Below are 15,527 nucleotides of genomic sequence, written 5' to 3' on the forward strand. Positions count from 1 at the left end.
GTTGCAGTTCATTTGGACGCCATCTAAATTGCTTGGACGCCGTCCAGGCCTTCAATACTGGATGCCATCCAGATGTACTGATCCAGAAATATATTTTTTTGGGTCGTGTTTTTGATATACCGAGGTTTGGGTCGTTACATGATTGTCCCCTAACAAAAATAACTCAATTAAAAAATGACTATTACATGTACTTTTTAGTTAACTTTTCAGTTTTACCCTTTATTTTTTTCCCACTTTTTTTATTTTACATGCATAAAGAAAGGACATAACAAAACTTCACCTGATGATTCTTATATATTACTCACTATGTAAGTGAAAAATTTATTTAGAATAACCCAAAAAAGAATAGTGGACAACAAATATAAGACGAAGAGCGTATGTAGATATAGTTATACTTAATTAATAGTTATAGTGATGCAGTATCTTCAGGTATAGGTGGTAATATGGGTAACAAATGGGGCCAAATTTATCAGAGACAACCCAGGAAGCATGTTGGGCTGCACAATTATTTTGGTGGAGTTGAAGATGGGCCGAATATTGGTGTCCAGTAAATTGGAGTGGAGGACAAGCAAGGAAGCAACCGATTTTGGAATTTGATTCTTGGATGTTTATCTTTTATTTTGTTTCCTATTTTATAGAGATTTGCGTTTATCTGTTATTTAGTATTTAAAGGAGGTTGTTCCTTGTTCCATAGATTATTTTTTTCAATTTATATTCGTGAGATAAATAAAAGGTCGACTGCCTTTGTGTTTATAATTTGTGTTCCTTTTTTTGCAAATCTGTGTTCGGTTATCAGGTCCAACGCATTATTTGGTATCCAGAGTTTAGGGATGGCCGAACATAATCTTAGTGGTGGTTTCAAACGTGGTGGAAATCGCAGATTTCATGGAAGAGGTGGCGATCAAGACCCATATGCTGAAATCGAACGGTTACAAAGAAGGATTGCTGAACTTGAATTCAATTGAGACCATGATTTTGTGGGAAGCTATTCAAGTCTCTCCAGCGAGAATGAGACTGATATGAATCCGTTTGCTACAGGGCACCGTAGGGATCACCGTGAGGACCCCTACGCAGTCTAGGAATTAAAGTTGAGATCCCGGAATTTACGGGAACATTGCACCCTAATGATTTCCTAGATTGGTTAAGCACCGTTGAACGTGTGTTTGACATTAAAGATATCCCCGAACACCTCAAGGTCAAGCTTGTAGTGCTCAAGTTACGCAAACATGCTTCCATGTGGTGGGATCATGTTTGAAAATATAGGGCGTATGCCCGAAAATCCAAAGTAGAAACATGGGATAAGATGAAGAAACTATTGCGTGAGAAGTTTCTTCCTGAAAATTATCGACAAGAAGCATTCCTTGAATATCATAATCTGCGTAAAGGCAACAAAAGCGTGGAGGAGAGTATTCAAGAATTCGACCGGTTACGTATGCGTTGTGATATCCAAGAAGAGGAAGAGCAGACAATCGCAAGATTTTTGGGAGTTCTAAAAACTGAAATCTCTGATGTGGTCACATTACAACCATATTGGACATATGCGGATGTATGCAAATTAGCTTTAAAGGTGGAAAAGCAACAAAAACAAGGGAAGACAAAGTTCCCTTTTACCCGTAACCCGACCCCTACAAGTCTTAAACCTGGAGTTGTCGCATCAGACAAAGGCAAAAATGAACAGAAAATGTAGCAGCATGTATAGGGGATATGGCAGCAGGTACGGGTACTAGTAGTTGCACACCAAAGTGTTTTAATTGTCAAGGTTTCGGGCATTATTCAAGGGACTGCCCAAATCGACATCATGTTGGGTATTGTGATGAATTTGAAAATCCTACATACGACACTGATGGAGAGCAAGGAAACCTTCACGCTGATTAGGAAGAATTGATATATCCTGATCAGGGAGAGTCATTGATAATTCGTCGGGCATTAAAAACATCTCAGGTTATAGTTGACGACCACTTATGGCTACGCAATAATATTTTTCGTACCAAAGTTACAGCGAAGGGTAAAGTGTGTACTATGATTATCGATGGAGGAAGTTGCGAGAATGTGGTGTCAACCGAGATGGTGGAAAAATTAAATTTACCCACGGAGGATCATCCGGAACCGTATCAATTGACTTGGTTAAAACGTGGGATTCATATAAAGGTAACTAAACATTGCTTGGTTCAATTTTCAATTGGGAAAACGTATAAAGATGAAGTTTGGTGTGAAGTGATTCCTATGGACGTATGTCATCTCCTATTGGGAAGACCTTGGCAATTTGATCGCAAGATAAAACATGATGGTTTTCGGAATATTTATAGTTTCGTGAAAGATGGCATAAATATCACTCTTGCACCCTTAGATTCAAGGCGCAATACGGAGGCTGAATCGACCCTAATTCTTACCAAGTCAGCCTATGAATACGAGGCTAAGCAAGAGTTGTTGGTATTTGCGTTAGTTGTGCAAGAAGTAAATGAGATAGTAGCTGATGTCCCTCCTAGTATCAAGCCACTCTTGGCCGAATACACTGATGTTTTCCCTAAAGAAATTCCAGCAGAGCTACCACTTATGAGAGATGGCTCATTTTTCGAAGATGGCTCATTTTGTCCCGTGCAATAAAACGTTTGATGCAAGTCAAGTTGCTCATTTGTATTTTGCTAAGATTGTTAAGTTACATGGGATTCCAAAGACTTTAACGTCGGATCGGGATGTCAAATTCATTAGTCATTTTTGGTGTACCTTGTGGGCACGTGTGGGTTCCAAGCTTCAATTTAGTAGCTCGCACCACCCGCAAACGAATGGGCAAACCGAGGTTGTAACATCCCGCCTTTTTCCGTTTACTTATTTAAAGTCCGTTATATAATTATAACATCTTCCGTTAAAACGCATCTTAAAATAGTTTGTTTAGGTAATTCGTTTGGTTAATACACGCACCCGCTTTTAACTTGAGGGACCAATTTTGCCATTTGACCAAAGGTGTGACTAGGTCAAAGAGTCAACTCCTTCCTCATCCATTCATTATCCATTTCCTTTTTCCATTTTTCTTAACACTTTCAACTTTTCTCTCAAAACTCCAATTCAAATATTCATCATCTATTTCTGATCTAGCAAGTGTTATACAAAATAAATTACATACTTGGAATCCTTGCAACCTCCTCTTCGATTCCATACCAACTTCATCACTTTTGGGCAACTTTCTAAAATCACTAGATTCTTTTTTCTTGATGTTTTTAACTTATAAAAGTGTTAATTAGTGTCTATGGCTCAAGTCTAACATGAATATATGATTTATATGCTTGTTCTTGTCATTTTGATGTAACTAGCTTAAACTTGAAATGGGTGTGTTTGATTTTGAGATTTGGTTGCTTAAATGTTGTTAGATATTAAAAGTGCATGTATTAAATGTGTTCCTAGCATCACTAGCTTCAATTTGGTATGTAGGTTGGCATGGTTTAGCTTCATAAACATAATTGTTAAATTTGTGATTTTGAGTTAGGGTTTGATAGAAGTAAAATGGATTTTCGATGCATTAAATGCTTTGCAATGTGGTTTGTAAGTGTTTGGTGGTATTACATGCATAATTACCTACAAAACGGCGTATTATATATATGCATTTAATTCCCGAATCATAAATGTGTATTTATGAACTTGAAGTATTAATGATGAGCATTAATAGAGCATTCAATTTGGAAATTCGATTATTTCAATGATGTTTTAAATTAATAAAATGTGTTTAGTTGTGTTCCTCGTTAAATTACCTTTCCAACGATGTATGGCATGCGTTTTGAATGTTTTCGGTTAATGAGTTATGATAAATTGAGTTTTGGTTCGAGACTTAACAAAATACTGCAACCAGCACTTTTTCCAGGAACACGCGCCGCGCATCCTTTCGTGCGACGCGCACATGGTGAAGAGAAAGTGCTTAACCCCTGGACTGGTACCTAATCTGGTTCCACGTTGTAGTGCGCGCCGCGCACTCTTACGCGCGCCGCGCATTCCCCAGGCCACTTTTACTTGTGCTTTATTGTTCACAAAATCTTTCCCGCTTAACCGCAACTCCGATTAACATGAAATTGGGTTAACATGCTCATATATGATTTCTCATCATGGGAAAATTTTCGGATACCCGACCCTACCCCGTTGACTTTGACTTTGACTTTGACCAAGTTTGACTTTTAGTCAAACCTAACCAAATACTTATGCAATCATTCTAACTTGCTCTTATGCTTGTATCTTGCATGAAACTTGACAATTTGATTCACATGCTATATAATCAAGTCGTAACGAGCCATAGGACTAATTGAACATCTTTGACCAACCGTGTTTACCGTTATTGATACAACTAACTTGTTTAGGTCAAGACTAGCACTCGTTCTTGCACTCGTTCTTGCACACGTTACTTTGTGAAGTACTTTATTTACTAGTGCATTCAAGGTGAGATCATAGTCCCACTTTTACTCTTTTAAACTTACATTTGGGATGAGAAAACATAAACGTTTCATTTTACAAAGTGAACACAAGTACGAAAACAAACATTCTACATACGAGTTAGAACAAAATCCTCAATTCGATTATCATTAGTTACACTTGTCGGGCGTAAACGAGAACTTATGTTGTATGGCCATACGGGTTTGACAAACCCTCATTCAGACGGTCCGCTACCGCTATTGGATGAAATATATTTTCGAGAAGCAGTGTATGTTCTAACACTATTGTGATGGGATTCTATGGATGGAAAGTTAAGCCTTGATAATTGGGTGCTTGTGATAACAAATTTTAGAATGGTTTACTATTATTTCAATGTTATAAATCTTGTGGTTCATTTGTACTTACTTACTTACTTAAACCTATGATTTCACCAACGTTTTCGTTGACAGATTTCTATGTTTTTCTCAGGTCCTTGAACGTTTCGTGATACATGATTCCGCTCATTTTTTTTGATACTTGCATTAGATGTCGAGTATATATGCATACATGAAACGTCTTTTGGCTACTTTTAAATTATGTCGCATAGGTTTCATTTGTACTTATAACGTTGTAACGTAACTTGTGGATGAACTATTCTTGTAAACTTTGAAACAATCTTTGCATTTGAAATGAATGCGACATATTTTTGGGTCAAACGTCTATTTTAAAGATTTATGACCACGTAACGGGACCTAAGTAGACGGTGCCGTAAATGTCAATTTTGTCGGGTCGCTACAGATGGTATTAGAGCCAGGCCCCGAACCAAACGTTTACAGCGAAGATGCTGTGTCCCATTAGGGGGAGGATTGTAACATCCGTGTTACATCCGTCCCACATCGGTTGGAGAGGGGAACGAAGCATGCCTTATAAGGGTGTGGAGACCTTTCCTAGCATGATGCGTTTTGGGACCACAAGCACAGCAGATCCCATGAGAACTTTGCAGTTAAGCGTGCTCATGTGAGGGCACTACCAGGATGCGTGACCTCCTGAGAAAGTGCTCGTCGTGTGTGGTTGCCAAGAAAAATCCGTGCGCCTACGGGCAAAGCGGACAATATCGTGCTACGGGGAACGTGTTACCTGGGGTGTTACAGATGGTATCAGAGCGTTGGTTGTAGGGATTTAGAGTTCATTTGTGTCAACCCCGAGTCATAGGGTACATTAGTGAGTCTAGACTACAACCGGCATATAGACTTGAAGTAGGAATTACTTGACTACTTGTGCATTTATACTCGAACTCTTTTATTCATATCTAACTTTTATTCCATCTTAATCTCACGTTGTTTAATTCGATTGACACGCCACCTTGACTTAGTGAAATAATGTCGAATGCACATATGAATTAGGGTAATATAATTGCCGGGATTATATTACGGTGACTCATATGAACGTTCCGACATTATGACATAAAGAATTTAAGGCAAGTCAAGGAAAATTTTCTCTCTATCCTTATTCCATATCACGGTTAGTATTATTAAGAATGCTAATCAACGATATTTTTGTGTTTTGAAGGAACAATGCCTCCTCATCGTGTACTACGCCATGAAACACCCGAACAAGCTCTCCAACGGATGATAGCCACCGCCGTAGATGCGGCCATGGCCGGTCACTCATCCAACAACAATAACAATAACAACAACCACAACAATAACAACAACAATGAAGCCGGTAATTCAAACGAGGGATGCTCCTACAAAGCTTTCATGGGGTGCAAACCTCACACTTTCGATGGAACCGGGGGACCGGTTGTGCTCACCCGATGGTTTGAGCAAACGGAAGCCGTCTTTAGCATAAGCGGTTGTCGGGACCAAGACAAGGTCAAATACTCCACTCACACTTTCGCCGGTGTCGCTCTCACGTGGTGGAACACCTATGTACAATCGGTGCGTACCGATGAAGCCCACGCACTCTCCTGGGCCGATCTAAGGGAAAAGATGATCATCGAATATTTTCCTCGTGAAGAAACCAGAAGGCTCGAACAATAGCTAAGAACTTTAAAAGCGGTCGGAAACGATCTTAAGGCCTACAATCAACGATTTTCTAAACTAGCCTTGATGTGCCCAAACCTTGTGAACCCGAGTCTCTAAGGGTTGAACTTTACATGGATGGTCTTCCAAAGAGCATCAAACACGGGGTAATATCATCCAAACCCTCTAATCATCAAGAAGCTTTGAAGATGGCCCGCCAATTGATAGAAACGGTGGATGAAATCATAGTACCAGCACCTAAATCCGAGGATAAGTCGGGTAACAACAAAAGAAAATGGGAAGCCCCCCAATCAAGCAACAACAACAACTTTGCCAAGAAGCCTTTCACCTCCGACGGCAAGAAGTGTTATGCCGGAAACCTACCTCTTTGCAACAAATGCAACAAGCATCACTTTGGTGAATGTGACAAGCTAATTTACCATCGGTGCCAAGGAATTGGTCATAAGGCCAACGAATGTAAAAGTGGCACCCCCGTCGCTCGAAAGGGGCCCAATGCACCAAAGACGGTCACTTGTTACGAATGTGGCCAAACGGGTCATTATAGAAATGCATGCCCAAAGAAGAAAGATAACCACAATACGTGCGGCCAAGCTTTCAACATTAACACCGAGGAAGCCCGAGATGATAATGAACTAGTCACGGGTACGTTTCTTCTCAACAATTCTTATGTCTCTTGCTTATTCGATTCGGGTGCCGATAAGAGTTTTGTATTCAAGACTTTGACTTATTCCTTTAGCACTCCACCACTTCCACTAGGTACTACTTATACCATTGAAGTGGCCAACGGGAAACTATTGAGTGCCGACAAATTTTATCGGGGGTGTACGTTAAACTTAATGGGTAAAGAGGTTGAAATTGACTTGATACCTATAGAACTAGGGAGCTTCGATGTAATCATTGGTATGGATTGGTTAACCAAAATGAAATCTCACATCCTTTGTGATCTTAAAGCGATTCAAATTCCTATCGAGAATGGTGAACCCTTGATTGTCTATGGCGATAAGAGTTGCACCGGACTCAACCTCGTCTCGTGCCTTAAAGTTGAAAAATACCTTCGTAAAGGTTGTTTCGCGATTCTAGCCCATGTTAAGAAAGTCGAGATTGACGAGAAGCATATCGATGATGTGCCAATTGTTAGTGACTTTTTCGATGTTTTTCCCGACGAATTGCCGGGCCTTCCACCTCATCGACTGGTAGAATTTCAAATCGATCTTATTCCAAGAGCCACACCCGTAGCACGTGCACCGTATAGACTTGCTCCATCCAAAATGTAAGAATTGAAAAGTCAAATCCAAGAACTACTTGACAGTGATTTTATCCAACCTATCCATTCACCGTGGGGCGCTCTGATTTTATTCGTTAAGAAGAAAGATGGATCCTTACGAATGTGCATTGATTATCGTGAACTAAATAAATTGACGGTTAAGAACCGATATCCTCTTCCTCGCATCGATGACCTATTTGATCAACTACAAGGGTCTTGTAGGGATGGCAAAAAGACCCGTACCCGATGGGAAAACCCGAAACTCGACATTTTTGGGCCGGGTCCGGGCCGGGTTTGCGGGTCCGCGGGCCGAGTATGGGATAGTTTTTAAAATTTTATCCGGGTTCGGGTTCGGGGACGGTTTTAGATACAAACCCTGTTACCCGTCCCATATACCCGAAACAAGACCCGAATTTGTATACCCGACCCATTTAAATTTCAATATATATATATATATATATATATATATATACTCTGAGAAGCTATACATAAGCTATTTACTACAGTATTAATTAACAAACTGAAATTGTATAATTTGGTGAAAATTACTCACCAATTTACTCAGAGAACTCGAAACAATACAAACTGGCCTATACTACTACATTATAATTTGAGATATGCTAGTATTAAAAGAACAAAATAAGAAACAGTGTGCAGCTCTTTTATTTCGATTCTTGTATTATATATCTATAATCTACATATCTATATTAATTATGAATGGATACTCGAATGCTCGTGAGAAAACTCGTTTACCCAATAGCTAGTAAGTAGATGTGGACCCGAATACCCGTGGGGAAATCCGAAACCCGATAGTTAGTAAGTAAATGGGGACCCGCCGGGTATGGGACCGCGTTTGGGACCAAATTTCTTAATCGGGTTTGGGAGTGGGATCACCTATACCCGACCCAAACCTGGCCCGATGCCATCCCTAGGGTCTTGTGTATATTCGAAAATCGATCTCCGTTCAGGTTATCATCAACTAAGGGTTAAGGGAGAAGATGTCTCCAAAACCGCTTTCCGGACTCGTTATGGTAGTTATGAATTTCTTGTAATGTCATTTGGTCTCACTAATGCACCAGCGGTGTTCACGGATCTCATGAACCGCGTGTGCAAACCATACCTCGACAAATTTGTTATTGTTTTCATCGATGATATTTTGGTCTATTCTAAAAGCGAAGAAGATCACGAACAACATCTCCGACTTGTGCTTGAACTCTTGAGACAAGAACGACTCTATGCCAAAATCTCCAAGTGTGAATTTTGGTTGAAGAAAGTTCAATTTCTTGGTCATGTTGTAAGTGATCAAGGTATTAAAGTCGATCCCGCAAAAATCGAAGCCATTAGTAAATGGGACACTCCTACTACTCCTACTCACATTTGTCAATTCTTGGGTCTCGCCGGATGCTATCATTGATTCATCAAAGATTTCTCCTTAGTTGCTCGTCCTCTAACCGCATTAACTCACAAGGGAAAGAAATTCGTTTGGGCAACCGAACAAGAGTCCGCGTTTCAAATCTTGAAAATAAAGCTAACCACCGCTCCTATCTTGTCACTCCCAGAAGGCAATGATGAGTTTGTTATGTATTGCGATGCCTCGAAACATGGTTTTGGGTATGTATTAATGCAACGAAAGAAAGTCATTGCTTATGCCTCGCGACAACTAAAAATTCATGATCGGAACTACACGACACATGATCTCGAACTCGGAGCCGTTGTCTTTACACTTAAAATGTTGAGACACTATCTTTTTGGAACCAAGAGTACTATCTTCACCGATCACAAAAGCCTCTAACACATCTTCGACCAAAAGCAACTAAACATGAGACAACGAAGGTGGATTGAAACTTTGAACGATTACGATTGCGAGCTTCGTTACCATCCTGGGAAGGCAAATGTAGTAGCCGATGCCTTAAGTCGAAAAGAAAGAGCGGTGCCTCTTCGTGTCCTAGCTTTAAACATCACCATTCACACCAACCTCAATAGTCAAATTCGGGTAGCCCAAGATGAGGCGCTCAAGGATGAAAATATTTCTCATGAACATTTGAACGTCCTCGCCTCTCGATTCGAAGTTAAGGAGACCGGGCTCCGATATTTCGCGGAAAAATTTGGGTGCCTAGTTATGGGGAGTTACGAAGCCTTATTCTAGACGAAGCCCATAAGTCAAGATACTCGATTCATCCCGGTGCCAAAAAGATGTACCATGACCTTAAAGAACAATATTGGTGGCCGAACATTAAAAGGGACGTTGCTGCTTATGTTGCAAAGTGTTTGACTTATTCCAAGGTCAAAGCCGAACAACAAAGGGCATCCGGGTTACTTCAACAACCCGAAATCCCGCAATGGAATTGGGAAAGAATAACGATGGATTTTATCACCAAGCTACCAAGAACGGCGGGCGGTTATGATACCATTTGGGTTATTGTTGACCGTATCACCAAATCCGCCCACTTTCTAGCCATGAAGGAAACCGACAAAATGGAAAAACTTGCACAACTTTACATTAAAGATATCGTAGCCCGTCACGGTGTACCTTTATCGATTATTTCGGACCGAGATGGCCGTTTTGTTTCTAGATTTTGGCGAACCTTACAAGAAGCGTTGGGAACGCGTTTAGACATGAGCACCGCATATCATCCACAAACCGATAGACAAAGCGAACGCACGATTCAAACTTTGGAAGACTTGTTACGAGCTTGCGTTGTCGATTATGGAAAAGCTTGGGATAAGCATTTTCCACTAGTCGAGTTCTCTTACAACAATAGTTATCACGCGAGTATTAAAGCCGCACCTTTTGAAGCATTGTATGGCCGAAAATGTTGTTCTCCTCTTTGTTGGGCCGAAGTAGGCGACACACAAATCACTGGACCTGAACTCATTCATGAAACAACCGAGAAGATCGTTCAAATCTGAGATAGGCTCCAGACAGCCCGTAGTCATCAAAAGAGCTATACCGACAAAAGACGCAACGACCTCGAATTTCAAGTCGGCGACCGCATAATGTTAAAAGTCACGCCTTGGAAAGGTGTAATCCGTTTTGGGAAGCGCGGGAAGCTAAATCCGCGGTATATCGGTCCTTTCAAAATCTTGGAGCGTGTTGGAACTGTTGCTTATCGTTTTGATCTTCCGCCTCAACTGAGCTCCGTTCATCCTACTTTTCATGTATCAAATTTGAAGAAGTGTTTCGCCGAACCCGAACTCGTCATCCCTGTAGTGACCCGAACTTTTCCATGTTTATATATATTAAATGAAATTGTTATTTACATGATTAAGTGTTTCCAACATGTTAAGCAATCAAACTTGTTAAGACTTGATTAATTGAAATAGGTTTCATATAGACAATTGACCAGCCAAGTTGACCGGTGATTCACGAACGTTAAAACTTGTAAAAACTATATGATGACATATATATGATTATATATATATAGTTAACATGATATTATGATAAGTAAGTATCTCATTAGGTATTTTAACAATGAGTTATATACATAAAATGAGTTTATTGAATTAAGAAACTCGAAACGATATATATAACGATTATCGTTATAACAACGTCTTACTAAATACATATGAATCATATTAAGATATTGATACACTATGTTTAATCATGATAAATGATAAGTAAACATGTCATTAAGTGTATTAACAATGAACTACATATGTAAAAACAAGACTACTAACTTAATGATTTCGAAACGAGACATATATATAACGATTATCGTTGTAACAACATTTAACTGTATATATATCATAGTAAGATATATTAATATATCATAATATCATGATATTATAATAATTCAACATCTCTTTAGATATAATAAACAATGGGTTAACAACATTTAACAAAATCGTTAACCTAAAGGTTTCAAAACAACATTTATATGTAACGACTAACGATGACTTAACGACTCAGTTAAAATGTATATACATGTAGTATTTTAATATGTATTCATACACTTTTGAAAGACTTCAAGACACTTATCAAAATACTTCTACTTAACAAAAATGCTTACAATTACATCCTCGTTCAGTTTCATCAACAATTCTACTCGTATGCACCCGTATTCGTACTCGTACAATACACAGCTTTTAGATGTATGTACTATTGGTATATACACTCCAATGATCAGATTTTAGTAGCCCATGTGAGTCACCTAACACATGTGGGAACCATCATTTAGCAACTAGCATGAAATATCTCATAAAATTACAAAAATATTAGTAATCATTCATGACTTATTTACATGTAAACAAAATTACACATCCTTTATATCTAATCCATATACCAACGACCAAAAACACCTAAAAACACTTTAATTCATCAATTTTCTTCATCAAATTGATCTCTCTCAAGTTCTATCTTCAAGTTCTAAGTGTTCTTCATAAATTCTATAAGTTCTAGTTTCATAAAATCAAGAATACTTCCAAGTTTGCTAGCTTACTTCCAATCTTGTAAAGTGATCATCCAACCTCAAGAAATCTTTCTTATTTATAGTAAGATATCTTTCTAATACAAGGTAATACTCATATTCAAACTTTGATTCAATTTCTATAACTCTAACAATCTTATTTCGAGTGGAAATCTTATTTGAACTTGTTTTCGTGTCATGATTCTGCTTCAAGAACTTTCAAGCCATCCAAGGATCCTTTGAAGCTAGATATATTTTTTTCATTTCCAGTGGGTTTATCCACAAAACCTGAGGTAGTAATGATGTTCATAACATCATTCGATTTATATATATAAAACAACCTTATTCGAAGGTTTAAACTTGTAATCACTAGAACATAGTTTAGTTAATTCTAAACTTGTTCGTAAATAAAAGTTAATCCTTCTAACTTGACTTTTAAAATCAACTAAACACATGTTCTATATCTATATGATATGCTAACTTAATGATTTAAAACCTGAAAACACGAAAAACATCGTAAAACTGGATATACGCCGTCGTAGTAACACCGCGGGCTGTTTTGGGTTAGTTAATTAAAAACTATGATAAACTTTGATTTAAAAGTTGTTCTTCTGGGAAAATGGTTTTTCTTATGAACATGAAACTATATCCAAAAATCATAATTAAACTCAAAATGGAAGTATGTTTTCCAAAATGGTTATCTAGACGTCGTTCTTTCGATCGAAATGACTACCTTTACAAAAATGACTTGTAATCTGTATTTCCGACTATAAACTTATACATTTTCTGTATATATACATAAACTTAAGTTCAATATGAAACCATAGCAATTGGATTAACTCAAAACGGATTTAAAACGAAGAAGTTATGGGTAAAACAAGATTGGATATTTTGCTTGTTGTAGCTAAGTGAAAATTGGTAACAAATTTATATTAATTATGTCCTAGCTAACTTATATTGTATTATACATGTATTCTAATATATTATATAATCTTGGGATACCATAGATACGTACGCAAATGTTTTGACATATCATATCGATCCATCTATATATATTATTTGGAACAACCATAGACACTCTATATGTAGTAATGTTGGAGTTAGCTATACAGGGTTGAGGTTGATTCCAAAAATATATATACTTTGAGTTGTGATCTAGCCTAAGACGTGTATACACTGGGTCGTGGATTGATTCAAGATAATATATATCAATTTATTTCTGTACATCTAACTATGGACAACTAGTTATAGGTTACTAACGAGGACAGCTGACTTAATAAACTTAAAACATCAAAATGTATTAAAAGTGTTGTAAATATATTTTGAACATACTTTGATATATATGTACATATTTGTTATAGGTTTGTGAATCGGCCAGTGGCCAAGTCTTACTTCCCGACGAAGTAAAAATCTGTGAAAGTGAGTTATAGTCCCACTTTTAAAATCTAATATTTTAGGATGAGAATACATGCAGTTTTATAAATGTTTTACGAAATAGACACAAGTAATTGAAACTACATTATATGGGTGAATGATTGAAGCCGAATATGCCCTTTTGCTTGGTAGCCTAAGAATTAGTAAACCGATCTACTAATTGATGTGAATCCTAAAGATAGATCTATTGGGCCTAACGAACCCCATCCAAAGTACCGGATGCTTTAGTACTTTGAATTCGTTTTTATCATGTCCGAAGGATTTTCCGGAATGATAGGGGATATTCTTATATGCATCTTGTTAATGTCAGTTACCAGGTGTTCACCATATGAATGAATTTTATCTCTATGTATGGGATGTATATTGAAATATGAAATCTTGTGGTCTATTATTATGATTTGATAATATATAGGTTAAACCTATAACTCACCAACATTTTTGTTGACGTTTTAAGCATGTTTATTCTCAGGTGATTATTAAGAACTTCCGCTGTTGCATAATAAAAGAAGGACAAGATTTGGAGTCCATGCTTGTATGATATTATGTAAAAACTACATTCAAGAAACTTATTTTTGATGTAATATATTCTTATTGTAAACCATTATGTAATGGTCGTGTGTAAACGGTATATTTTAGATTATCATTATTTGATAATCTACGTAATGCTTTTTAAACCTTTATCAATAAAATAAAGGTTATGGTTGTTTTAAAAATGAATGCAGTCTTTGAAAAACGTCTCATATAGAGGTCAAAACCTCGCGACGAAATCAATTAATATGGAACGTTTATAATTAATATGAACGGGACATTTCAGTTGGTATCCGAGCGTTGGTCTTAGAGAACCGGAAATTTGCATTAGTGTGTCTTATCAAGTTTGTTAGGATACATTAGTTAGTCTGGACTTCGACCGTGTTTTCTTTAAAAACGATTGCTTAACACTTTTGTTGGAAACTATATATTATTAACATGTAAATATTATGTGATATATTAATCTCTTAACGTGTTTGATATTTTGTGATAGATGTCTACCTCTAGTACAAATTCCATCGTGAAACGACCCGACCCAATCCATAGGGACGAATACAATAACATATGATTACATCGCGAGGCATTTGACCTCTATATGATAAGTTTTATAAACATTGCATTCTTTTGAAAAGATATACCATAAATGAATGTTTAAAATTCAATGTTTTCGACATCTGATGATTTCTACATATAGACAATCACCGTAAATAACAGTTTACAAGAATACTTCCGTTGACAATGCAGTCAAAATAAATACACGGTGATGATTTTGTGAATGCAATGCTTCCTCGAATAAAACATGTATGACTCCATGCACATGGTTTCTCTAACATATATTCAAACAGCGGAAGGCTTCTAGGAACCTGAGAATAAACATGCTTTAAACGTCAACATAAAGTTGGTGAGATATAGGTTTAATGCTAGCAGCGTTATAAATATAGACCACAAGATTTCATATACATAAACGTTTTAATAAAAATATTCTAAGTGGTTGAGCACTTGATAAACATACTTAACATTTAATCAACGTCGCATATTCCCTTTATTATGAAATCTCACTACACTGTACCAAGTGTAGTCACCGAAATGAAGTACTGTGCAACCGTTGAATACTGGTCGTCCAGTCCGGTTGGGGTTGTCAGGCCCGATAGATCTATCAATAGGATTCGCGTTTACAATACCACATGTAAATAGTAGTTACCAAGCTACAGGGAAGTATGCTAGTGGTACAACTCAACGTAGAATATATTTTTTTATCACTTGTGTCCATAACGTAAATCATAAAATGCATGTATTCTCATCCCGAAATATTTAGAGTTTAAAAGTGGGACTATATACTCACTTTTGCCTTGAAGGTATTTAACTCGACTTGGTCTCCGATAGATATCACGAACCTAACCATATATATATAATATATCAACATATTTTCTTTTCAAGTAATCGTTATATATATATATA

The 15,527-nt window shown here is 37.4% G+C and overlaps 1 protein-coding gene across 1 annotated transcript; it reads left to right on the forward strand.

The window, feature by feature from the left end:
- The first annotated feature begins 2,019 nt into the window (after positions 1-2,019).
- On the forward strand, positions 2,020-2,604 carry LOC139849688 (uncharacterized). The gene has a single exon (XM_071839320.1). The coding sequence runs from the start codon at positions 2,020-2,022 to the stop codon at positions 2,602-2,604; it is 585 nt and encodes a 194-aa protein (XP_071695421.1).
- Positions 2,605-15,527: the final 12,923 nt, after the last annotated feature.

Source organism: Rutidosis leptorrhynchoides, chromosome 5, assembly GCF_046630445.1.
Source record: "Rutidosis leptorrhynchoides isolate AG116_Rl617_1_P2 chromosome 5, CSIRO_AGI_Rlap_v1, whole genome shotgun sequence".
Lineage (NCBI taxonomy): Eukaryota > Viridiplantae > Streptophyta > Magnoliopsida > Asterales > Asteraceae > Rutidosis > Rutidosis leptorrhynchoides.

What these genes read in the sequence shown, in the direction of transcription:
- LOC139849688 (XM_071839320.1), top strand. Translation starts at nt 2,020, where the DNA reads ATGATTATCGATGGAGGAAGTTGCGAGAATGTGGTGTCAACCGAGATG.